A 27,932-nucleotide genomic window follows, 5' to 3' on the forward strand; every position below is an offset into this window, starting at 1 on the left:
GAAAGAAAAGCATGTCCTTTCACATAAATACAGTATATATTAAACATTTGCAATAAAATAAACTGCCAATAGTTTTCACTAATTCGTTCATTAAATAATCATGTTAAACCTCAGGTAATAACTTTCTCATATCTTTCTCTCAGTTGAAACAGCTTTTAGATCAGTGGTCTCAAACTTGTGGCCCCAATCAATTTCATGCAGCCCGTCTCTTAATATCAAGTTATAATGTGTTATTTCTGTATCATTTTGCATCATAAATGCGTTTACAATGTGAACTATTTATCATTTCATATCAAAATAAACACTTTTATTTTGAAATGATGTGAAAATATCATCATAGATATTATTATTTTGCTATCTTTTTCTCAAAAAGTGGTGACTTTTTTCACCTGAATGCCCCTCTAACTACAGACACTCAGTGTCATTAGAGTTTGAGACCCCTGTTTTACATAATTTTGGGAATACTTAAGCTTTATACATGCATTTATGAAGTCAGATCTTTCACATATGAGTTCATAAGCATTGAAACATTGTCCATGAATGTATGTTGAAATAAATGAATATGCAAGTAGCAGAAATTCTGAATAAAATAAATCAAACAAACCTACTTTGTAACCATATTTCATCTGGTTATTTGGAACGTATTCTCTCGTTTAACTGTTGCTGAATGTGTGAGGTGACGCCCTGCATAAGCCCTGCACTGTTCCTTCTACCGGAAGCACTTACTGTTCATTAAAACCAACTTGACGCTGGGTCTGGAGAAGCAGGGGAATTGCAGTGTGAGCGGGTGAAGACTGAGGGAGAGAGTGGAGGAGAGGAGGAGGAAGGAAGGAAGATGATGGCAGCAGCAGCAGCAGCAACGGCAACAGTGAACATTTCTGCTCTTAAGTGACAAACATTTTACTGTAGACCCACTTTTTTAACCAGGGCGGTTCCTGTACTCGAGGGTTTTACTCCACCAAGATGTCGGCGTCGGCGATATTTATCCTCGACTTGAAGGGAAAGGTAAGTTTGTAGCGACTTGTTGTTGGTGAGGAAGTTGACAGCAGGACTGTGAGCGAAGCACCTGCTACAAGTAAAGTATTTGTCGGCATATGTATAAAGAAAAAAGACGTATACTTTTATACATTAGAGATAACAGATAGTGAATTATATTTCGGTGACTGTAACTCGGAAAGTGACATGTTTGACTTGTATTTCCTGACAAAGGCTCACTCACTCACTTACTCACTCACTCACTCACTGTACGTACACATACGTGTCCTTCTAATCCTCATGCAAGACACACACACACACAGCTGCTATTAAGAGGCTCAACTGGCCAAACTCGTTACACCAATGTTTCTGTGTTGCCTACACACACACACACACACACACACACACACACACACACTATTCTTCTTAGGACACATTCATTTTCATTCATTTGGACATCTTAAACAAAGCGTGAATAATCCATAACCTGTAGAAAATACAACCTTAACTCAACCACAGTTCACATTTTACCTCTAACACACACACACACACACACACACACACACACACACACACACACAGACAGAGGCTTGTTCTTGTGCAGCCATGCAACCTATATTGTTTGTGATGTGTCCCATTTCTAAGTTGAATACTCTACCTTGTAGCACCACAATACGATACCCCCATAAACACAGTGCAGTGTTTACAGACCCAAATGATCAAGAATATTGAAATGAATATTGTCAGAAATGAAGAAAGCACACTTATAGGGGAAACAATAGGCTATAAAATGTTTAGAGCTACAGTAAAAATGGTTGATTGGTGGACAATAAGGAAGCAACTAATGATTATTTTCATAATTGATTAATTCATCACTCACTTTCTCAATGAACTAGTTGTTTGGTACATGAAATGTCAGGAAATGGTGGAAAATGTCATTCTCAAATGTACAAGATACAGTTTACTTTCACCGATGTATTCATTTTGATTAAAACAAGTGTCAAATCTTCATGTTTTGACACATGAAAAACCAATACAAATTGTGTATTTTTAATTGAAAGAACTACTCAATCAATTAATTACAAGATTCATCAATTGTTATTCAGGTTAATAATGAGTCACAAACATAATAACTAGTCAAAACAAGCACTTTGACAGATTAAATGTAACACTGTATTTGAAAAGCTAGGATTTGTAGGCATTATACAGTACTCTAAAGAGCAGTATGGAAGGAGTAAAAAGAAGTGACTGACCCTCCCTTTTTTTCCCCATCTTAACCTCACAGGGTTAATTTATTTCCCGGGAAGAAAGGGAGTTTGCTGGAGAAGCTTTACATACGAGACTGTATCCATGAGGGAGAAAGTATCAGTTCCACACAGCCTATACGTCTGATTGTGCAGATTAAAGGTTTTCCTCCTGCTCTCTCCTTCTGCATCTGTCTATCTTTGCCCCGGGGCAAGTCAGTAACTCTTCACCTTCTGTCCTCTGTCTCCCTCTGTCTCCCTCTGTTCTCACCAGACAGATGATAGATGTAGAAAAGGATGGTGAATGTTTTTTATTGTTCCTTCAGTAATTGATGCACTACATAAAAACATTATACAGTGGATTAGTAGAATACGATGCTCAAGTCTTGTCCCTCGTGTCAGAATGTCAGAAAATGTTAAAAAATGTAGATCAGTGTTTTTTCAAACCTGGTAATGATGTTCTCGAATGTCTTGTTTTGTCACTTTTAATGATTTCTTTGTAATATGGAGGAAATAAACGGAGAACAAATTCACATCTAAGAAGCTAAAACAATCAAAAATCTTGTTTTAATAATGGAAAAAAAGCTTCAAACCGATTCATCGATTATCAAAATATTTGACGATTAATTTAGTCATTGATTAATAATCAATTAATCGAGTAATTGTTTCAGCTCTATATACATTATTGGGACAATAAGGTTTGAAACATGCTAAAGCTACATTACACAATACGCTAAAATACATATCACAAAACTCCACCAGGACACAATTACACAATGAAGAATTATGGGTACAGCTTGATAATATATAATATAATTATACAGTACAGTAGGGCTGGGACTGTAATGCTTTTGTCCCAAATCCATTCGATCACAGTTCTTGGCTTCCAGTTAGATCTCTTTTGTGATTCAACAAGTTTTGCAATTTTATTAACTACTCCTTAAACCATCAGTTCCTGAGATAATAATAACCCATGAGTTATGTTAATAGAAATCACCGCACAGTGCATGTCTGTCAGTCAGTCTAACATTTACGTTAGTCAGTGGGGCAGTGGTACATAACATTATACAATAAAATTTATTTTTTTTAACTGCTACATTTAGCTGACACTGCTATTGATAAAATAAATACAAAAAACAATAAAGCCTCGTAGAACATAAAATATTATTTTGGCTTTGCTTAGTCTGTGTTTTCTGAGATAGTGCTGTAAGAAAATAAGATCAACTCCTGGGCTAAAATGAATCATAAATAAAATGAGTGCATCTGTGAGCCTTCAAATGAACATGCTTCAAATGAAACTGACAAATGTTTTTTGGTTTTTTTAACACTGATAAATAGATTTTCGAACAGTGCTTGAAGGAAATTGGCAACTGCTACTTTCAGCTGTGTCCGTGCGTCAAGCGAAATATGAGGATTGTGGAAGAGAAAACTATTGTTTTAATTCTCTAAAAACAATTGTCTAAAAAGAGACGGTCCTGTATCAAGGGATCATGCCAGGAGCGACACTTGAAAACACACAGCTACTGTCCTTTAAAGCCCTTCTCTCCACCTTTTCGCTAAGTTGTGGCTCCTGGGCACCGGACTGCACGGTGAAGGTTGCTGGAACCTGCTATTGACTCAAATGTCAGGTTCTTTGAAATCAGCATGGAGTAATTTTGTTCTTTTTACTTTTCCCCCAAACTGATTATGTTAAACACAGTTTTGGGGATTTGCACCCACAGAGACACTATTCTCATACTGTATCAGCTGGATATGTCAAATTTGACAAAGGAAGGATTGTGGTCTTACGACGGAGAGATTATTCGAACAACTGATGGTCAAGGAAAAACATGTCGACATGTTCAGTACAGTTTTTAAACACCTAACGTTGAATGTTTTTGATAAATGTCAATCAATATGGTGCAGACATTTATGGTACTCTTTCTTCTAGTGCCTCCAATAAGTAGATTTAAAGCTACACTAGGGTTTTTATTTTGTTGTTGAGTTATTATTCTTCCTCTGTTGAATCTCCAATGAACAGGAACAATGTAAAATGAGTTCCGTCATAAGGACACTTTGTGTTTTCAGTCATACTCCAACCTGTTTGCAGCTGTATCACATTCCTGACACAGTAGCTGCTGTTGCCTCCGTATGTCTGCCGTGACATAGAACAAATCACTTCCTGTGTGTGGTGCAGGAATGTTGCTGGGCAACATGACATCTAAACACCACCACTATACTGAGAAATACAGATGCGGAGGAGCTGATGAGCTAACGAGGCTTAATTATCACTGTGTGAACACAGTGTTGTGATTGTGACATTTGTCTGTATTCGAAAGTTCCGCACGACCGCAGTGTGCGCTCAGTTCGCCACAATTTTATACACTGATATTAAAAGCAGTAACTAATTTACAGCTGTTTTATCAGTATTTATCGATTTATTTCTCAGGAGGAGACGACTGTGGTTCCATTGCGCTGTTAATATAAAGAGACACTGTGACGGTGCACAATGATAAATGGTTGCAATTGATGGACTTACTCGGTGGCGTCTTCAGTGTGCCATGTGTCCATCTACAAGAAAGCTACTGTTTGTCAGCTATAATGTTCTTGGTGTAAATGCAGTTTTTGTAATGCTATTATAATTGTGATATGATTGTTGTTGATGGTGAAACAAACTGCTTGTTAGACCCTTTTCTATTCCCGCTGTTTGCCTCACAGAGATACACTGTAGTGAGACACTCACTCCTTTGAGGGTTTGCCATTTGGCTTTAGAGGTCAGCAACAGCAGCAGCAGTTCCTATTGATTTCCCTCAGACACTCATTGCCTTCTGTGTCCCTATATCAAACTTTCCCTAATTCCCTGTAGAGATTTCCCCTGATGATATCAGTGGTTTCAATGGATAACGTTATTTTTTTTAATGTTTAAAACATCAGAAATGTTTATTCCCTTTAGATGTATTCATCGTCACATGTAAGAACCTGTCCTACATATGACAGCAGAAAAACATTCTGTTCTTCATAGTGCATTTTATAAAAGTGTGTCTGTCTGACTTCATTTTGTCATTTCTCTGTTTGTTTTTTCTTTCTCAATCTCATAGTCTTTCACACTTGGCTCTGTTTGTACAAAGGACTCTGAGCTGCATGTTACCGTATATATGAATGGTATAATCAGGTGTCAGGATGGAGATATGAAAACATTTGTAAGACATATTTGTAAAAGACGACAGGACGATAGTTCACCTTACATACTAACAAGTTTTCCCTTGACCTGGATAATGAAATTGCAGCACTCTGAGGTATTTTTATTTAATGTGGCCTTCTTTGACAGAATACTGTGTAAACTACTATTTCCTTTTTAGTTTTCCTTTGAGTTTTATCGAAACACGACATGACTTTTGAATACAAACATAAGGTTGTCAGGGGTGACTGAACTTTAACCACAGGGGTGAATGGAAATATAGACCGGAGAGATAATGCTACTCAATGATTCATTCATAGATTTTCTCAAGTGAAAGAAATAAAGATATGAACCATGTTTTTGACAGTTGTTACTAAGAGGTGCTTGCACTGCTGTGTTTGTGCCCTGATCTTTATGACAAATACTGTTGCCATTTGCTTTAGGATATGATTTAGTAGTCTGGTTTATACAGGAAGGCGTTGTTGGTTTGGACTTTGACGTATCTGTGCTCCCTTTAATAATGTGCTATAGCATTTATTAATATGGGTGGCTGTGGCTGTCTTCTCACCTGAAGGTTGGCAGTTCAATCCTCAGCTGATCTGCATGCTGATCTGTCCTTGTGCAAGACACTTAACTTTAATTCTCCCTTGGCAGCTGTGCAGGCAGTGTATGTGTGAATGGGTGTGAATGGGTGTGTGATAGATGACATAATATTGTAGATGCACTGTATGAATGTGGGTGGGAATGGAAAAACAGAAGTATGATGTGCTTTGAGTGGCTAGAAACGTGGAATAATTGTTAGATTATTTAGTCAGAATTTCAGAAGTCAATGTTAATGTTGCGACATGACTTCGTTTTTCTGACCAATCCCTTATAAAAGATGACAATTTGACAAATTTTTACACTTTTAATATTTAATATGAACACCTTCATGTTGTGCCTGTGTTATCAATTGGCAGGAAATGTATTATTATATATTCAGTGATTTTAAATAATCGGTAACTGTAGTTATGCAATTTTGTTTCGATTATTTATTTTCATTAACAGTTATATTTCATCAGATCCGCATCAATTACCATCTGTTGTTCTGCCCTGATTTCTAAAAATCGGCATGAGCCACAGGAAACAGCCCATATTGGTTGACTTCCAGTGATACAAAGATGTGTTTGTATGTCATTCTCTGACCTGCGAACTCTACGCTCCGTGGTTTCCATCTCATCTCATAGAAGTGGAGCAGTGGGCTGTTCATATCCCTATTCTCCTCCAGATTACTTTATGTTTGTGGAATTTCCCTTCTTTTATTTCTTATTTCCTCCTGTCTTTGTTGTATCTGGTCCTGTGTGACCCCTTCTGCAGGGGAAGGGGCTCTGTGCTCTCTCTCTCTGTGTATGTGTGTGTGTGTGTGTGTATCATCTAGTTCCCTCAAGCGTATATAGCTTTGATCTCTTTCTTCTCCTCATTCTGTGTGTTTGGTCTCCTGCAAGACTGCTGACTCACATTGTTCAGTGTTAAAATCAGGAGGTGTGGTGTGGTTTCATAGAGCTATAGCAGAGTGTTAATTAGAAATGCTGCAGCAGTCACGCTTGTGACTTATATGGCATGTAAACTACTGATACTTTTCCTCTCTCTCGGTCACTGCTCTTATTACACATCACACCCAAAAAAAAGCATAAAAATATAATTCATTGTTAAGAGCTGTAATATTATCACCCAGAGCTGTAGTGCAGAATTTTTAAACATCAACAAATTCCTGTTACAATCAAACCACTGTCTCAGTGTGATTAGTTTTATGTCGGAACAGATGGAGGCAACAGCGTTGTTGCCCTAGTAAAGCAAAAACCCTGCTGGTTCAGCAGTTTTTACAGGATAGCTCGTTGGCCTCATCATCATCACCCCATGTCCTGTCTCTGTAAACACAGAAAAAGCTCCCTCAGTCAGGTCTGATAGTTTTGCTTGGCAGAGACTCTTTTCAGACTAAATATTGGCAGTGTAACCTGAGTTTCTTGGTTGTCTTTTGTTCATGTGTTAATGGTTCCGCTTGATGCGCTGTATTATGTTTCACATGTCCACAATAGAGTTTGTACAGAAGACGGTGCGTCTGAATGTTTAGTGAATGTCAGCGTGTCATAATGAAGTACTAATGAAAAGGCAGAAATATCCGGATCTCTGTTGACATTTAGTGTTACAAGTGTGTAAACATAAAAGGCTGTTAAGTATTTTTGGAAGGTCACAATCAAACACAGTCTTACTTTTATTATATTTTACAGAAGATGAGGGAATTATACACATAAGAGAAGGTAGAACAAATATCAGAGCCAAATATGGTAAACTGACATTGTAGGCATTGTGATATTGTGTTTAAAAATAACACTTAATAGAATAAAACACTTAACTTAACATCACCTTTGATATGATTTCAAGCTTGACAGTCCTCTAGGTCTACATAAGCTCCATTTCCTCAGCGGTTTAACTCATGAAAAGGGTATTGGGTCCATCCACGAGGTGAAGGTTTTGTAGTCAGCCAGTGGTTCTTGAAGCATCTTCAAGGTTGAGTGCTCCATTTTGGTAACTCTGCCAAAAACAGTTAAAATTTTATGCGGAGGTAGTGCCTCAACAACAGTGATATTATACCTGTGTGCTCTCTGTGATGTGCCCCAGGTGCTGATCTGCCGTAACTACATGGGGAACATGGACATGAACGAGATTGACCACTTCATGCCCATTCTGATGAAGAGGGAGGAAGAGGCTGAGATGTCACCGGTGGTCTGCCATGGCTCTTCACACTTTATGTGGATCAAACACAGCAACCTTTATTGTATCCTTTTAAGATGAGATGCATTTGCTATATCAACACAATCTGCAGTGATTTATCTTAGTAAAGTTCCTGCGTGCCTGTTTTCCACACCAGTGTCACAACCTTACCATCAGCCATAGGCATTCACAAATATGCAGTGCTGCAGAGATTTGGAGCATCTACTAAAAACTGCATGCTGTCTAAGAGACAACACTCTGGTCTGTGCAGCATCAGTATATCCACTGTGATGTACTAAGCACTTTTTCATTGTGAGATTGGTGCAGTCAAACGTCCTTATAAATGTATCATAATATTGCAGTTGTGAGCAAGTTGTATTCCCAGCGCACTGCAGCAGACAACTGAATTTTTTTATTTACTGCCTTGTGACCATGGTCTGAAATCCAAGCGTGTACTGAATTATGGAAACTCACAGCACCTAAGGAGACCTTCACCTCCTGTGGGCAACTTCTCTGTTTCTATTTGACCTTTAGATACTGTCAGCTTTCAGCCCAGAATCACACCCACCTTTTTCTACCTTAACCGTCTTTTCTGCAGTGGTGGCGATGACCAAGAAGAATTCCAACGCTGCTCTTGTGTACTCTTTTCTTTACAAAATAGTCCAGGTACAGTCTATTAAGCTGTATAAATTTTACATTTTGCCTCCTGCCCAGTTTTTTTCACACATGATAGTGAGCTTGAGAGGTACTTGGATGTGTTAAGCACTTTGTTTTATCCTTGGGCTGGAGCAGATTGGTTGTTTCCCCCCACGTTTCTGCTCTTTATGCCTGGCTTATCTAGGAGGTTTATGGCTGCAGCTTCCTACAGTGTAGATACACTTCGCAAAGTTACCTATTGTTAAACAAAACAACAAAAAAAATGCTGAATCTGTCTCCGGGCAAAAAACTGGGCAGTGGAAATTCAGCAGTGGTGTGCTGCTAATTATTGATAGATTTCAATTTCATGTGATCATTAATATCAGTGTGACAGTAATTACTATCACTGAAAATTAACATACTACATGCAAAAATGAACTATCTACAATGAGTATTTATGCATTTACATTAAAACAATTTGTCCTTGTGGAGTTTTCTCCAGGTTCTCAGGTTTCCTCTCACAGTCCAAAAACATGCAATAGGTAAATTGGACACTCTAAATTGACTGTAGGTGTGAGTGTGACAGTGGAGGGTTGTTTGTCTCCATATGTTTCACCCAATGTCAGCTGGGATTGGCACAGCACCTCCTGTGACCCTCATGTGGAGGATAAAGCGGTAGAAGATGGATGGATGTCCTTGTGGAAAGCGGGCAGCAGCACCACTGCTGATTTTCAATTTTACTGCCTGCAAAAGGAAGAGTTGTAATAATGCCTTCATGTTCTTTGTGTTGAAAGACTTTAAAAGCCAGTTAAATTGTGTCTGGTGAGGATCTGTGTCAAGGTACTACATTTGAATAGTATATACTCAAAATATGTCTCAAAGTATAATCTTTGTTTATGCGTGCAGGTGTTTACGGAATATTTCAAAGAGCTCGAGGAGGAGAGCATCCGCGACAACTTTGTGACTGTGTACGAGCTGATGGACGAGGTCATGGACTTTGGCTTTCCTCAGACAACTGACAGCAAGATCCTACAAGAGTAAGAAAACTAAACCTATGATAAGTTTCTATTGCGTTAATGTGCAGAAACACATAGCTCTGAGAGGGTGGATGATTGGAACAAACTTTATTAAGAAATTGGTAGGTTTTTTTTTACAACTTTTTCAACAATTATATACTCAAATGGCAACTGTATGAGTGAAACACACGTGTAAACTCACCTGTGAACCTGCCTATTACAGTGCTGTCAAACCAGAACCACCAGCTACACCTTATTTTATATGTGGTCTATAAACTACAAATAGCACAACGTGGATTTTCTAATAATTCTAGCCATAGTAACCTGTTGATAAAATGCATATCTAGCATTTCATCACACCGCAGCAACTCAGACGCTAAAACTAAGGAAAACAAGAGAACAAAACTTGTACGTAACACGTTCATCTCAGAGGGTGATGTGTGCTCCATGAGCCTTAGTCACTGTTCTCTGTCCCACAAGTTTTCTGCATTGTAAGTATACTGAGGGGTTGTTTTGCTTTTCCCTTCACTTGGAACCTTTTGATACGTGTTTGTTTCTTGGAAAAAGTTCAACATTCATGCTTTAGTAAGACTCCACAGCCATGACAACATAAGTTCAGTGTGCACGTTAATCAGCTTTGCCTGTTAAATTAGCAATAGAGAGCTCCTGTTTGCATATCTATTTTTGTACTGTTTTCCTGACTTACACGCACTTGGGTCTTGCTGGAAATGGGATCAATAATACCCAAACGTAAACACACACAAACACTTCAATCACATGTGTGTGTGTTTATGTTTGGGTGTCTGAATAGGGCTGATTGGCTCCCATTATTAAAACACAATGACAGCATCAGATGGAAACACACGACTTTGAGAGAAAAACTCAGCTCCAAGGAGACGCTCAAAAATGTAATCTCCCTCACGCACATACACACATGTGTACGCACACACTGCCCCACTCTACATCTGGAGGCTGTTCAATTCCTCTGACCTTTTCATGCCCCAGCCACAAGAACGGCCCCTTTTCCTCTTAGACTATAGCCACATGAACCTGTTGAGAGTAGGATGTGTGGGTGGAAGCAAGAGACCGAGCAAGCTGGACTGCAGAGATGCATATTCTTGGCTTCATGTGTTAGCTTTCATACAAACCTTTGTGTGTGTGCATTTTTGTGCTGTGTGTTATAATTGCTGTTGTTATGCTAATCTATCACTTTTGCTGCCAAGCCTGCTTCTTGCTTCCACATCCTTTCAATAACATTTCTGAGGAGAAATCAGGTGAAACAGCGCAAACATCGACCCCAAGCTTTCTCGTCACTGCCTTTTATCTCTAAGCACTTTTTCGCAGACAAGTATATGTCATCATATATTTAGGACCCTCGAGGTGGAAGGAACTGGGGCATAAATTGAGGGAAATGTATTTATGTTTTTGCCTCAATCTATCAGTCATTCTGAATCCTGTTTTTATTTGTTGCTGGAGTTAGATTAGAAGTTGAACTGAATCACGATGCTTTGATTTGTGTCTGTTCAGTAGTCTTTTGTCTGCCCTCATGTCTCATGACATTTGGCTCAAGTTAGATTAGTAGAGGTGTACAGAAGAGCCAAACGATCATTTTCATGATCGATTCGGCCATCGATCATTTTCTGGGTTCATCAATTTAGTTGTTTGGACAGTAAAATGTCAGGAAATGTCATTTTGTGCAAAAAAAAGAGTGTTAAAAACAAAGAGTCTAAAACACCATATGTTGTCGAGAAATGTCCGTCTGCTTATCAGTATGTACTTCATTGGGAAGTTATGTGGCTGTTTTTAAATGGTGCTAAAGAAAAATCATTGATTAACTATAAATACATGTTATTTGTTTGTCTTACACGTCAACTGCCAAGAACATTGGTGTCAAAAAGTAGGCGCAGTTGACTATATACTAGAAATAGGCCCAGTGATACACAAAAAGTGATGCATGCATGAGCAAAAATACATCAAAATGTATTTTAAAATAAAATACCCAAGAAATAAATGTATCAAAATAAACTACAAAATACAGCAGCCACACCATGGTGCAAAATAACATTTTCAAAATACTGAAATAGAGAATGTGTGTCGCAGGCACATAGTCTACTGTCAAGTCAAGACAATGAAGAGCACAACCTTATTTGGAGAAATTTCTAAAGAGAATTAGCTTAAATAACCCATAATATAAACCAGGTCTACCAGTTGTGGTAGAGCGTGGGATTGTTAATCTCTCATGTTGCTGTTGCAGCACAATCGTGAATGACATTGCAGAGCATGTACAGTAGTGTCATAGCAATAATAACTTTAAAAATCAAGGATTAATGAACCTACCTTCTCTAAAGAACACCTACCTACACTGAACAGGAACGTGTTTAGAATGAGAGTGATTCATGGTTGAGACTAATGCATTATTAAATTAAACTAGCTACATTATGCATTGTATCAACTTCATGTCTGATCTCAGCAGGTCTGGGCAAATTAAAGTCGACACCATGTAGTCCAATCTGTGGAAGCACCCAGTGTTTTGTGTATTTTAAAAATACAAAAGTACACAACATTAAAGTATTTTGATACAATATATGAAGACATTTTCATTATCTCGATGAATACATACATATTAGAAATACTGGTGTAAAAACAGGCGTGGTCACGTGTTGTTTATCGTTGTACAGCTCCTCTTTATTCTCATGACAAGTCATTACATTTCCCCGGACGCAAAACACAACCCTGCTCCCAAGCTCGTAAACCAAGAAACTAAGAGGCAAGCGAGTGCACAGTTATTGGATAGATCAACAGATGGGCAGAACATTATTACTATTAATGCCACTGATGCACTGTACAGATGGGGTAAATTGATTTTTTTTTTCTTCTACAAGCAGTGCTGGATCTAATTAAGTGGAGCATATGGCAATTAAATTTTTTATCCCCTCGGTATTAAATCTGTATATGATCACTATATCCGTCTATAATCATTGTATGAACATATGTAAGTTGATAAATAATTAGATGTTGTGAAGTAGTGAAGAAGAGTAAGGTCTGCAGGTAACTGTGATATACATGTGCCGTGGGGATTTGTCGTCTCCTGATGATTCTTGTTGTGGTTTTTAAAGCCTTGGTTGACTCTCGTTGCACCTGCATCGTTTCCAGGTTCAGGTCTGCGGCGATGCGTGATGAAGCCACTCAACACCTCCTGCCCAGCCAGTCACAGGCAGAGTTAGCAAATGTAGCTGAACATAAAGAGAGATTCAATCCACCTTTGTACAATATTGTTCCCTTAATTGTGAGCAATGAATGACACATAAAAATATTGCATTGCAGGCGTCACATTTAACCCAATTACACAGTGACGGAAGATTTTCCACCAATAAATGAATGTGGTAGTTTTATCAGCGGGTTTTATGTAAATCTCCATTTTTCCAATTACATCCATGAATAATCTTCACACAACACAAGCATGTTTAATTTGTTCACTCCACAATCATTTACTTTAGTGATGACGCTTGATTAATACAGAATATTCTAAAATGAACCCTCTATAAGAGAGTTTTGGTTCATGATGCAAGATAAACACTTCCCATTTATAAGTAACTGGTTTTTTTTTTTACTACAAAGATATTAATCCCTTCTGCAAATTAAATTTTAAATTCCATTTGGAATTAATCTCAAACTTATCTCTGCCTCCTTCTCTGTCTCCCTTCAGGTACATCACACAGCAGGGTCATAAATTAGAGGTCGGTGCTCCTCGACCTCCTGCCACCGTCACTAACGCAGTGTCCTGGCGGTCAGAGGGCATCAAGTACAGGAAGAACGAAGTTTTCATGGACGTCATTGAGTCTGTAAATCTACTGGTGAGGACCCTCTTTGCATGTGTGAACAAAATCATAAAAACTGAGTTTGTCATATTTAACAATCCGATCCACAGTTCATATTTAGGTTTTTTTGGGGGGGATGCTAATATTAAACCAGTATTGCATTCCCAATCCAAAACATTGCAGCATTGCAATGTTATTCGAAAACTAACCTCAAAAGTGCCACAAGGACACATAAAATGAAATGGAATGACTGGGGTTTTTGCGTGTGAGCTTCATTTAAAGCGGCCCAGAACCTTTGGACGTGTGACCTTTAAGAAGCTGTGCAGCCATAATTTAAGCTGCGCGTTAAGAATAAGGAAGAACTTCAATGTAAACTGGTGAACTGTGAGAAACTGACGACTGTCTGAGGACTAATATATTTGTGTCATGATGCCTGATGGCTCCAAAAGTTCTATAACATCATTAGTTCTTCATTCTGTGTCCGTCATCAGAAAATGTTCATGTTAAATAAATAAGAGCACAGTGTTTGTAGTGCAGCTAAGTGGTTCTATCATTGCTAAAATCGCATTTGTCACAACCTTGATATGTTTTGACTCCTCGGACTCTTTCCTTGAATTCAGTTGTAAAAGGAAACGTTTTCTCATATCGAAAGCCCTTCGTTCTATTTCAGTGTTGCATGTTGTCATATTTAATGTTTCTCCATTGTGCAGACTGCAGTGAGGAGTGACTCACTTGTCACATCGAGGTACTGGGTACATCATGTTTTCTTTTCTCGGCAAGACAGAGTGAAAAATCGAATAAACATAATTTCAGCTTTGATGCTGAAACTGCCGCAAAGCGTATCACTTGTAAGCGTGTAGTGTAATGTCGCTTTGCATGGTTTGAGTTGAATGAACACTGTGATTATATTAAAGATGCAGTGTGTAAAATCAATCATTTATGAAGAGAAGTTGCATGTTCCAGCTGAATATCCCTCACCTCACCCTTCCCTCCTAAGGGTGTTGAAGAAACTGTATGTAGCCTTCAGTTAACACCGAGAAACAAAAGATTAGTTTGTCTTTTGTGGGCTATTGTAATAAACATGGTTGTCCAAAATGAAAAATAGTAATTATGTATATATAATTATTTATGTTTATCTTTAATTTTTAATTAAGATTGATTGTTAAGGTCAGATTGATTGATAGATTGCACATATCCCTCAGTGTTTTTAAGCCACATAATAAAGTAAACTAAAGAATAATTTCAGATTTCTTATTATGGAGAGCAGGAAACAGAGCATGCTGTTTTTAAACTACAAAATAAAAGAGAAGACTCTCCTCTGCTGGTCTTAATGAGTCAAGGAGAGAGCGATAAGGTGAAGGTATTTAACCGCAGTTACAGCTCCCTTTTCTGTGACCAGAGTTTATCCAGATGTTTTCAGAGCATCGTCAACATCTTTCATCCAAGTGCTTTGCTTACATTTCTCACACCACATGCTGAGAGTACTTCAGTCACGTCTCTCCGTCTGTTTATATCTGATAAAGCGTTGTTTAGTTGAGTTCAGTCATTTCTACACTGAAACCAGAGTACATTGAGGCGATCTTTCATCATAACCCAGTTCAGCAAATCTGGCTGAAAAGCTGATACCATAACCTTTAAAGATACCTGCAAATTATTAAAATGAACATGGCTTATGTGAAATGTAATCCTTTGCTCCTCTTGCTGTAGGTGAGTGCCAACGGCAGCGTCCTGCGCAGTGAAATACTGGGCAGCATTAAGCTCAAAGTCGTCCTGTCGGGGATGCCTGAACTCAGACTGGGCCTCAATGACAAAGTGCTGTTTGAAATCACAGGCAGTAAGTAATGATGAGTCACTGTTTGTGCCTACTCTTGATTATATTCTATGTGTTGAATCACAATTGTGGAAGCAAAGTGAATCGTGTTTGCACAGTGTGCATTACCTGAGGCACATTTGATAAGAAGTATAAAAGGGGAAGTTGCCATGCTTTGTGCTTTGAGCGGCATGTGTTTACAAAATGTCTGTATAATAATTGTTTGACATATTGTTGGTCTACCCCGGTCAATATTTCCCAACCCTTTTTCCAAAGGCTCTGTCAGTTGAGCTCCCGTATACTTTAATCTACATACAGGCACCTGCTATGATGTTTGAAAAGTAACCGTCTTGTGAAAGTTCATGTCCTAAACTAGTTTATAGTCATATCCAGCTATTACTGTTTTTAAAATTTTAGTGTGTAACTTTGAATGTCTGTTAGATTCAAACCATTGTCAAATGAATTAATATAATGCTGATAAAGTCAATCAGCTCCACACAACTCTCTCTGTGTTTTTCAATATAACAGCATTTACTGTCAGTCTGTTGTCACCTGGCGACATTCCTGCAAAGTTTGTTTTATGTAAAAAAGACAGAGGCAACAGCGGTATTGTGCAAAGTAAAGAGAGAAGCCTTCAAATTAGTTCAGCAGTTTGAATGGCAGAAAAGTGACCATGTGGAGCTCCAGGGAGCCTAAGGAGTGCATGGGAATCTTGTGTCCATGCAGGGGTGGAGATAGGGGAGTGGATGGAGCCCCCTGGAGCCCCCTGGAGCCCCCTGGAGCTCCCTGGTGGCAGAAAAGTGAAAGTGAGTGTAGCTCCAGGAAGCCATGGGCTGCTACTGCAAACACTCCCTCAGGCAGGTCTGATAGTATTACTTGACAGAGCTCATTTTCAGTGGGATGATGCAGCAACCTAACATCGTCAGAACTTCTGCACTGCAGCTTTAAGTCATGGTTAAAATAGTACCCAACTGTAACACAATAATTCACCAACAATAGTCGAGTACTTAGGTTTTCACTCACAACTCACCACAAACTCACCCCTAATTCATTAACCTTCAGCTCCTCCGTAAGTCTTAACCTGTTATACCCACAATCCCACATTCGGCTTAGCTTTCATCCTTCCACGTCCTCCCTTTCCTCTCAATTTCTCCAATAAGGTATCCTGCGGGTGCCTATCTTTGTGCCATCCTCCTCCTCCTCCTCCTCCTCCTCTTCTCCTTCCCTTCCTTTCCTCCCTTCCACTTCCCTGCATTTCTTTCCCCCTACAGCTCCTTACTGAAGGGAAAAGGCTCCATCACTGTCTAGTCTCTTTGCTCATGAGTTAATCCTCACCCCAGGCTACATCCCTGAAGTTGAAAGGTGAGGGACTGTGGTTATCCTGAATTTGCAGCCCTCGCATCCCCCGCTGTGTGTTTCAGTCTGGGAAATAACATATCCACGGGAATCATGATCAGAAGTTTTGATCAAACAAGCAAGCAGTCAGATACAGAGACACAAACACCCACTTTAATACAAACGTTAAAATGCTGTTTTTCACTTTGAGCCTCAGCAGTTTGCACTTTCTACATATCATTTCCTAGTTTCTGGATGATTATCATATTCGCATGATCTACATATTGTTTTGATGTCGGATGGATGCTGACAAAAGTGTTTAAACACTGCCCTCTGCTGGCAGTAGACTATTATTGCCACTGTATAGAACCTAAGTTACTTTCTTGTTTTTGTGAAAGCCAGTACCATAAATTATACATCTCATTAAATAGGGTTTTAGTCATTTTCTTAGCCATGTAAAAGTCCGTCTTTCTATCTTTGTTTATATTCATTTATCTTTAACAGATGAGTGTCCACATCTACTCACAAACTCTTTTTCATATTGAATGTGTTGTCCACCTTTAGTTGAACAGTATGAGCTTACGAGTTGCTTTTAGAATTGTAAATGGAGTTGTTTTTTGTTTTTTTTTGTTACATTTATTGTCCAAAGAATCACTTTGAAACACTTTTGTCTCACCATAATCAGAAATTATATTTTCATTATGTAAATTGGAGAATAAACAGTAGGTGCAGCCAGGAAATATTTGATATTTTTGCTTGAAAGATGACTAAATGGTTGCAGATTATTCTCAGATTATTATAACTCTACTAGATACAGTACACTCAAACCTGATTCTGTTTGAAAACGCCTCTACAGCCTTTTACAGTATCTATATTCTTGAATTACCTGGTTCACTGAGAACCTTCGCAGAAAAGGCTGAGAAATGTATATTTGATTGTCCCAAAAACACAATAAGATGCTTTGAACTAAAGACAAAAAAGAGGAGAAGAAAGTGCTTTAGTACAGAAATAAGTCATTTTTTACTCGAAAAGCTGATAAGATCCCTCCAGTCTTGAGCCGTGCATTAAAAGCACAGACGCAGGTGAGAGCGAGGGTTAAGGCGAACCACAGGGGACACGGCAGCATCTTCACTCCACTCTTAACATGTCCACACACATGAATTTGCACAGCGCACCTGTCTCCGCATCCAGCCCCCATGGGTCCCAGCAGTGACAGAGTGTCCCATTTGACCTTTTTTCCGTGTCTTGCCGAGATAACACTTCGCGCAAACTGTGTGTGTGTTAGTGACACATAGAAAGAGCGGGAGCATTTCTAAAGAGTTCTTCCTCAAGTTAACCCGTTTGGGAATGTTGTACTCTCTCTCCAGACCTGACCTTAGCCGGGCTTTGCTCACGCATGAGAAAGTGTCACACGAAGACGCCCGCACTCACAAAGGGAGAAGCGCACACACACATCTGTAAACACAATATGCATATACACACAGAAGGTAGCTAATATAAATACAGACACTCTCAGACAGGTTCAGACCAGGGTGACGCTCTGAGCAGGTGAAATATTGAATAGGGGATTAAGCTGACGGCCCGCAGTCATTTCAGTAGTTTTCCAGCAGTCAGCACTCTCCATTAAATACAGAGCAAGAGGAGATGACGTTTTCTCCAGCAGTCTATAGATACCTTTATTAAAAAAGGTTGCATTTTTTACTGTGCGCTACATTTCTGCCTCACCCTGTAAGAAATGTTGTTCACGTGGAAGAAAATTATCTAGTGACCCAAGATGCCGAGTTTCCTCTGTAACAGCCTGTGTAGAACAGATAGAGGTCAAAAGGTCGAGCAGTTCTTTGATGATCAGTAGTTGATCAGCATATAAATGGAACAATGCTCTCACTGCACACTTGCACATGAGTTTTTGTATTATTTAAAAAAATATTTTGTATAATTTTAAATCAAATTGTACTAGGTAATCTTGGGATTAACCTTAACCTATGGGAAATTGTGAATTTTGGGTTGTTTCCACAGGACTACATTATACTACAGTAAACAACAGATTATTTAGTGATACAATATAAGTAGTAGCTTCTTAAATGTGAATATTTTCTGGGGTCTTTGTTCCATTTAACAAAGCTGTTATGGACAAAACAAGACAGTATCATCTCCATGTACGTATAAATAAGCCTAGAATAAAGACATTTGTGTAGCAGAAGGAGTAATTCAATAAATTATACATTTCATATATTTGTGTCTAAAGTGTTGTTTCTGGAGGATAGTACAAACGTCTCTTGTTTGTTCTTGTGTGGGTGTATTTTTAAGGGCACGTGTATGAGTTTGTGCTTTTGTGGCAGCTTAATAATTGTTCAGTGAGTGAAAAGACAAGGGCAGGTGGATGGGGAAGTTGCAGTTTGTGTGTGTGTGTGTGTGTGTGTGTGTGTGTGTCAGTCATCATTATCTTGACCTTGATTACCCCAAGGCTGTGTGGAAAGCTCTCATGGTTTTGTGTGTTTGTGTGTGTGTGTCAGGAGAGAAGAGTAAGACAGTGGAGCTGGAGGACGTGAAGTTTCACCAGTGTGTCCGCCTGTCACGTTTCGAGAACGACCGCACCATTTCCTTCATCCCACCTGATGGCGAGAGTGAGCTCATGTCCTACCGCCTTAACACTACAGTGAGTGGGATGCATGTAAACAAACACACACACACACACACACACACACTGCCACATAACAACTCTTCCTAGTTGTAGCAATTGAGTTTTATCTTATCTCAGCCCAGAATGCTATTTTACCTAATATTTTACTCACATGTAGCATGCATATTTATATTTACACAGTGTGCACACATAATGGAGCAGAAAGAATGACAAATTGTGGCTCATCACAGTTTTGTATCTTTATGTTTAAAGGCCTACTTTTTCCTGTTCATCTGTGTTTCTACTTTAGAATATTTGTTTGCAGTACTTTCCCTTTTATAATATGTTATTGTTGTTAACTCAACTGCTCAGCACAGCTTCAAATGAAGGATAATGTAGCTGCACTCTGTTTGATGTATAAATGCTTCCCAATACATCTGACATTATGCTATGTCAGCAAAGTTTATACACATCAAAGGTGATGCTAAGTCGGTGTTTGTTCACTCTTCTGCATCTAGACCACACAAATATTGCAGGTCTAAATGTCTGTGCACAAAAAGTACATATTTTTCTTTTTAGATTTTCCAATATCAGTGATGTTGTTCATGAAAAAAAAAGTAATATTTTTTGTTTTAAAAATTGTTGGTGTTGGTATTGATCGCACATGCAGAAGTTGTTGTGATGGTAGCAGGTGAAATAGTTAAAGTAGTAATGACAAATGATGGTTCTAGAAGAAACATAGCTTTTGTAGCAGGTTAGTAGCATTAACTAACTGCTAACTGCTGACTAGTATTACCTGAGGAATAAGAGCAGTGATAAAGGTCACTGTGTCCTACATACACTATATGTCTTTCACCCACTGTGTCCCTCTAGAGGAGTGTAACTGTGATGCACTTACTCTTTACGCACACCGCTGACCTTGTCCTCTCTCTCTCTCTCTCTGGCAGGTGAAGCCTCTCATATGGATCGAGAGTGTGATTGAGAAGTATTCACACAGTCGTGTGGAGATCAAGGTGAAGGTAATGATGAGTGACACACAAAGATAAACACTCGCACTCACACTACATCATGTTCTGCCCCCATTCGCCTGTCTATAGTGCCATCACTGACGCGTCTTTAGTGTTTATGACACACGTGTCTCAGGCGTATTGCGGCTCGCCATCTGTTTGAGGCGGTGATGGCCGTGCAGACTCGAAACAACAAGCTGCACTGCTGCATATAATCACAAAGACCTCCTTTTTTTGGATGCATGTGCTCCTCTCTGTTGTAAAGGTGCCGTATGACATTGGAACTCTGTCCTCTGTCACTGTCCGCAGGCTCGCAGTCAGTTTAAGAGTCGGTCCACGGCCAACAATGTGGCCATTATGGTTCCAGTGCCCAGTGATGCTGATTCACCCAAGTTCAAGACCAGCACGGGCAGTGCCAAGTGGGTTCCTGAGAAGAGCGTTGTGCAGTGGAACATCAAGTCTTTCCCTGTAAGTATGTCACATAAATGAAGATTGAAAACATACAATACATGTAGTACATGGGGATTTTTATTGTCGGTGTTACTATGCGGGCTCTGTTTGGTCTTTTTGAACAGAACCGATGTAACACAATTCATACACGGTGTCTGACATCTGAACACAGGCTGTGTTAAGCAATACTGTCAGACCTGAGTGAGGGAGAGCGTGTGTGTGTGTGTGTGTGTGTGTATACACAGATAGTGCAGGGTCAGATGGGGGCAAGAAGTGTTTATCCAGTCAAACTGCTTTCACGTCTTAGATTTTGGTCGCGTGTTTGTGTGTGTGTGGTGCGTTGTGTTTTCAATCATTCTCCCGACTCATTTGCAGCTGTCTCACTTTACTCGCACAACGTTACCGTCGTCGCCCCCATCTTTCTTGATACACAACAAATCACTTCCTGTCCGCAGCGCAGGAATGTCATCAGGCGGCATGAAATCTATGCTGACACACACACATAGAGAGAGTCGTGTGGAGCTGATAGACTTTATCAGCGTTGTGTGAACTCTTTTGACAACGGTTTGAATCTATCAGACATTTGCTTATATTTAGGGAAAAATAGAACTTTAGGGCTACAACTAATGATTATTCTCAGTCCTTTTTTTTTCTGTATGAATTAATTATTGATTGGTATAATGTAAGAAATTCAAACAACTTAAAACCTCAAAATAAGACAATCACAGATGTTCAGTTTTCAAACATAGATAAGCAAAGAAATGCAGAAATATTCACATTCAAGAAGCTAAAAGTCACTAAGTAACTTGTTTATATTAAAGAAAAGGGCTGTAGCCCTAAATAATAACCTAAATCTAGCTTGAAACTGCTCTAATGTGTTGTGATATTAGGCAGGAGCCATTTATAATTTATCATCACATTATGATCAAGTACAACACACACGTACACACACACTTTCTCTTTTACTGTTCCTGTGGCAGTTTGAGTGAGTCTCTGCTGTCACCAAGTAAAATCTCTATTAAAGAAAAGGTCATTGCCTTTGAGGAAAAAACGTGTCAGGAATTAAGTTACTTTATTTTTATCTGTCATGTTTAAATATCTGCTCATTAATTCAGTAAACCTTACCACCTCTCAGCCGGGTTAAAAAGGACTGAGGATAAAGTCTTTAAAGGATGAAGAGTTTTTTTTTCTCTGTGTCACTGTCAAATGTTTAATGAGATAAAAAGTAAAACAAACAACAAGCAGTTGGTTTTTTTTGTGAGAAACACACTAGTCCATAGTTCAGTTCTTCACAATTCTCAACATGAGCATCCGTAACAGGGTGTTTTTGTACTAAGTTTTAAGAAATGACGCTAAATTATGAAGCATAAATCTATATGGATTCCTCATTTATTGTGCATGGGTGCACAAAAGGCAAGAGAAGGAATGATAAGCTTTTCCACAAAAATTGTTTTATCTGTACTTAAGTGAGCATGGGTTTGTATTTAAGTGGTTCTAAGCATGGTTCTAAACCAGTGACTGCCCGACATAAAGAAACAATATTCTGCCTGTGTTTAAAGAAGACTGCGCTGGGTTGGAAAAGAGTGCCGTCACACAAAAACACAAGGATTTTCAGCGAGTAAAATCAGAGTGTAAACTAACACACACCCAGTCTCTGGTACCAAGAATGATTAACCTGTTTTTATGTTTTTATGGCCTGGGTAAATGGATGTCAGATTCACCTTGATGTAACATAAGAGTTGTCTGCGCTGCCAAGAATATAGAGTTTGTTTTGCTTTTGAACAAAGCAACCCCCTGTTGTTGGACAAATAAAGTTGTCTTATCTGAGTCAAATAACAACGTCGTGTCATTTTGTGTATGTGCAGGGTGGTAAAGAGTACATCATGCGGGCACACTTTGGGCTGCCCAGTGTGGAGAGCGAGGAACTGGAAGGGAAGCGGCCAATCACAGTCAACTTTGAGATCCCCTATTTCACTGTGTCTGGAATTCAGGTTGGTGCTTTCATTAACAACCACTCGTCATTTTTAAATGCCACTTCCTTTTTTTCACCAGGGCAGTGTTCAATTGTTATAATAAGAGAATAAATAGATCAAGTCTTGTCACCATCAAGGAAGTTCCTGTTGTTTAAAAATCACCTCACTCACTTTGTCACAGCTCCACTGTGCTACACTGTAAATCCTAAAATGATGCAGGGCTGCCATTAAATGATAATGGCAAATAGGATATTAAATAGGCTGCAAATGATTTTATAGCTGACCCCCATGGCAGTGTTAGAAACTTGGAATGCTTTGGTTTTTTATCTTTTACTCGTTTTATCGCTGCTCCGTAAAATCCCAAATTAAACCTGTTAGTTTGTCCTTATAATCCAATTTACTTTAAAAAAATGAACAAAGTTTATCTAAGTGAGCTGGGGCTCAGGAGGTTGGTGGTTTGATCCCCAGCTCCTCCACGCTGCATGCTCACATGTCCATGGACATGATGCTGAACCCCAGACTGCCAGCAGCTTGTGAACGGGTGTGGTTATTATGTGATAGAAAAGGCACCACATGTACATGCACTGTATTCCAATTCAGTTCAAGTCAGTTAAATAAACTTTATTTGTCCCCAAGGAGCGATACAACGGCCCATAGAGCAGTCATTTATGAATGAAAGTGCGTGCTGTGAATGGGCGAATGTTAGCGGCTGCAGTGTAAAACAACTGTGAGTGGTCGTCGAGAATAGAAAGTTGTTTCATGAATACAGATCATTTACCTTTGGGAACTGGGAACACAGTGAAGCACACACAATATTGACTAAAGCAGGCCGGGACTTTTTAATTTTCTGCGTCAATATTATTAAGCTTCGGGTTCCATAAATATTTATTATAAATTTTAAGATGTTGCTTTGCAAATTGTTAAGTTTGTATGAATGGATTATTTATGAATTAATCATAAGAGTTTCCAAAAATCATTGAAACAGCCTTTTTGCAGCTTTGCAAAGACCTGAGAGTACTATAATAGTTCTATATTTAAGGAATTTAAATATTCTTTGAAAATGACTTAACTGTAGATTAGAAGCCAGTATGTGTTTGTGTATCAACACTGAAATAACCGCCGTGTCTATTTTTGACCCGTCTGTGTCCCTCAGGTGCGATACCTAAAGATCATAGAGAAGAGCGGTTACCAGGCATTACCATGGGTGCGCTACATTACACAAAGTGGAGGTGAGAAAATAACACACTGGAATAGACTTAACACAATCAGAATTTAGTGATGCAGTGTATTTTCTTCCCCTAATAATTTCAGCTGTCTTTCCAAATCTAAAATCTTTGTATTTCAATATGTGGAAGTTATTGTGGGTTGTTTTATTTTAAATCAAAGTTGAAGGCATCATGTGATTGAATAACAGTATAACCTATGATGACTTTAATATAGATATGTCAAATCAAAGCATCACTTAATTTGAAGCACTTAAAGTTGAAGTTGAATGAAACTAAATGTTCAATTCATTTGACAGATGCTTTACAAAACACAGTTTAAGAGTTCTTGCGTCTTATGAGCGTCAGTCCAAAGCCTTCGCCGGCACATCGGAGCTTACCCTGAGGTTAAATGCAATGTTTTCCTTGTGCGAGCGGTGTTAAAGTCTGTCTATCTACATCACTATTCAGTGTGTGCCCCAGGAATGAACCCAGCTGCGAATCATCCATCATATCCATTACCTGGCTCTATCACCATGAGCCACGGCCTCAGGGGCTCAGACTGACACCACACAGGATGCCACGGATAGAAAACCTCTATCAGGGATTCTGGCTGCTGGCATAGATTTCTTAGTTCAGGCTGGGGTTACGTGCGTGTTGTCTAAATTTGAATTCAGCTGTAAAGTCAAGCAGAGTCAGTCAAATGTGGTCCACTAAGCCAGCACCTGGGATCTTGAATTGAAAATGGGAATGAATACGTCTTCATCACATTCATCAGACTCACGTTTGTGAGCTTTGAAGTTTCATCAACCCACTGCACACTTGGTTTTCAGACCGATCGCGCCTTATTGCCACAGTAAAAGCTACAGTATATTGATGAAACCACAGCAAAATCGTCTCATCGGGGAGCTAATGGAAATATGAAAATATGGAGATTGAAGCTCCAACACCTCCACCGAACCTTTACATTTCATACCTGCCTGACACACAAGGGATTGTCCTGGCTCAGTCACATCACTCATATCCATTACCTGGATTTGTCAGATACAAGTCTGGGGCTGCAGAGGTTGAATGATGCCACTGAGTGCCAGGAGGCTCTCAGGGTGGCACTCAGCAAATGCCAAGGTTACTGTTGCCTTTGCTTTAACATCAGCAAGGAAGCAAAGTAGAGGGAGATGGAAAGAGAGAGAGAGAGAGAGGGGGGGGATAGAAAAGAGTGATGAAGTCGGGGCGACTGGAGAGGAGGCTATCACCTTTCGCTTATTGTTGCTATCAGCAGTGCGGAGGGGTGAGGTGGGGTGAGGTGGAGATGATCACATTTCAGTCAGCATTCCACACAGACACACTCACACTGATTAAACAATGGCCCCGTACTGTACACTGACTTATTAATGTGCGATGAACATGCACTTCGCGGCCGTTCTGTACAGCATTGAGTGATGACTTCATTGTCACAAGGATGATATGATCGGCCTGCATCGCGGTGCAGCTGCTCAGCGATAGTAAACGGTCATAATTATGGGCTGAAAATGATCACGTGGGACTGATCTTTGCTTAATAGTATTTGATGTAATGTGATTTTGAGATTGCTGATATGTTCACAATGTATTCATAGTCAGAGTGGTAGATAGTATCTATAAGCTGGGCAAACATGAGTATCGTGAGATTAAACCACACGGTTGGTGTAGTGGTTAGCACTCTTGCCTTTGCTGCAAGAAGACCCAGGTTCACAACAAGAGCCTTTCTGCATCGAGTTTGCATGTTCTCCCTGTGTGTGCATGGGTTTTTTCCAGGTTTTCTGGTTTCCTCTCGTAGTCTAAAAACATGCAATATAGAGATGGATGAAGCTCTGACTTCCACAAATAAACAACAACATTTCAATGAAAATGTTTAAAAAATTAAAGAGAATCAAGAATCATTACCATTGTGGTAATAAAAAGTCCCAAGGCTGGGTTTTTAGTTAGCTTTGTTATCACAAATGACTGTGCTTTTCCACAAGGTTTTATTTATTTTGTCCCCAGAATAAAGCACAGAGGAACCTTCAGTAACTTCGCCTTAAAGCCCAGAGTCACTGTTGTGATGAAACATGCTGGAACTCTAAACGCTCAATTATTTGCAACAAAGCTGAACATTTCCATTTCCATTTCGAGAGTCTCATATTTCACTAAGTTAGTATATTAGATTTGTATATTGGTATTTGTTCACATCTTGTTTGGGGATTTAATCAGCCTCACTTTGGCAGTGATGTGATGTGGAGCGGTGGTGAGTGGAAGAAAGCTGTGTTAATGCTCTGCTACTTTTTTGGCAGATTACCAGCTCCGGACAAACTAAAGGGCACAGATGCTGCTAGACGAATGGATTCTCCTGCTGTATCTCTCCTCTTTTCTCCTCTCGTCTTCTTGTCTCTCCTCCCCTCTTCCCTCCTCTCCTCTCCTGCTCTAATGGACAGCAGAGGACATGTGCAGGAGGACACATGACATTTTCTACCCACTGTGAGCGGAAACCAGACATCATCACCAGCTCTTCCAAACTCCGCACAAACGGGAAAAGCTGTTGCGTAACCTTTGACCTGTGATTTTTTTTTTTTTTTTTAAAGGTTCCTCAGGACTCAAGTAAAAGTTAATGCTGAACTGTTAACGTGGTGACACGCCCTATGGTTCTGTCCAGCCCATTTGTTTTAATATCCCACAAGGTCAATTAAGTGAATTTGAGAAACAAAAAGGGCCAGTGTGTAAGAATTAGTGCCATCCGGTGGTCAGACTGCAGAGTTCCACTCACCTCCACTCACGTCCTCCCTTTCCCAAGTATGTCATACCAGAGAGGACGTTGTGGTTTGTTTTTGTTGTAAGATTCCACTTCAAAATGCAAAACATATGTTTTTATTTCGAACGCTACAAAAACCAAACATTTTTATTTTAAATTTAATGTTCAATTATGTGCTAATAAGCCCTTTTAAATCAGGGGTGTCAAACATACGGCCCGAGGGCCAGAACTGGCCCGCCAGAGGGTCTTGTTAACAATTTCACACTAAGGTTACAATTTAAACGTAATGTCAAATGCAGTCTAGTGTTACACATCATACTGGATCTATAAAGGCACAAACATTTAGTCATTTAATAGTAAATTTAGGCATGATATTGTTGAAATTTCACTCAAGAAATTTCATGTTTTGTAAAAAATATCCTTCATTAAATGTAAAACAAAGGAAAATATTATTTTACTATTTTTACTGGTCCGGCCCACTTCAAATTGTGCTATATGTGACCCCTGAACAAAAATGAGTTTGACACCCCTGTTTTAAATGCTACGCCCTGGACATTTAATATAGTTATAATATGTGGAACATGCAGAGCAGATCATATTGCATAACTGCTACATTATACACGTTCATTGCCTTAAAAAAATAAATAAAAAAAAACCTATGTATCATCACCTTTAGAACTGTGAGCATAATCCCCCGGTGCAATGAAGCTCAACACCAGTGACCAAATCAATGATTAATAAGGCACAATAATGTCAGAGGCGTTGGCGGTGTACCGTAATATTGTCGACACACTCCCGTGGGGCCTGTAACCTTGTCCTTGTGCTCGAAAAATCAGCATGCAGCTCTGACGAACACACTGAAAGATTACGCAGCAGACATTTTTGTCATATTGTTATCTGTATATGTTTATATTGCACTATAGTTGTGTGTCTCCTGTGGAAAATGCTCAGAAAGGCAAGAAAGGTAGGATCAGGTAGGGCGGTAAGACAAAGGTAAAATCACCTTAAGGGATTTGTTTCTTTGCAGAATCTCAGAACACTGACAGTATGTTGAGGTAATCGTGATTTTTTTTTTTCTTGACTGGTTACTTTTTATATGTGGACCTTTGCAGGAGGCATCGTTAATTTATCAACTGCTGTTTGTCCATTGGAAACAAAGGGATATATTTGGAAAT

At 39.2% G+C, this 27,932-nt stretch overlaps 1 protein-coding gene across 1 annotated transcript; it reads left to right on the top strand.

The window, feature by feature from the left end:
• The first annotated feature begins 791 nt into the window (after positions 1 to 791).
• ap1m3 (adaptor related protein complex 1 subunit mu 3) lies at positions 792 to 27,125 on the top strand. The gene is made up of 12 exons (XM_044044853.1): positions 792 to 1,005; positions 8,035 to 8,191; positions 8,726 to 8,793; positions 9,670 to 9,800; positions 13,486 to 13,633; positions 15,305 to 15,431; positions 19,256 to 19,398; positions 20,310 to 20,381; positions 20,679 to 20,837; positions 22,685 to 22,810; positions 23,946 to 24,021; positions 26,303 to 27,125. The coding sequence occupies exons 1-12, from the start codon at positions 964 to 966 to the stop codon at positions 26,323 to 26,325; spliced, it is 1,272 nt and encodes a 423-aa protein (XP_043900788.1). The 5' UTR covers positions 792 to 963; the 3' UTR covers positions 26,326 to 27,125.
• The last annotated feature ends 807 nt before the right edge of the window (positions 27,126 to 27,932 follow it).

Source organism: Solea senegalensis, linkage group LG14 (assembly GCF_019176455.1).
Source record: "Solea senegalensis isolate Sse05_10M linkage group LG14, IFAPA_SoseM_1, whole genome shotgun sequence".
Classification (NCBI taxonomy): Eukaryota; Metazoa; Chordata; class Actinopteri; order Pleuronectiformes; family Soleidae; genus Solea; species Solea senegalensis.

What these genes read in the sequence shown, in the direction of transcription:
- ap1m3 (XM_044044853.1), top strand. Translation starts at nt 964, where the DNA reads ATGTCGGCGTCGGCGATATTTATCCTCGACTTGAAGGGAAAG. An exon ending in GACAGCAAGATCCTACAAGA is followed by an intron (nt 9,801 to 13,485) that starts GTAAGAAAACTA and finishes GTCTCCCTTCAG; the next exon opens with GTACATCACACAGCAGGGTC. An exon ending in CCTACCGCCTTAACACTACA is followed by an intron (nt 19,399 to 20,309) that starts GTGAGTGGGATG and finishes TCTCTCTGGCAG; the next exon opens with GTGAAGCCTCTCATATGGAT.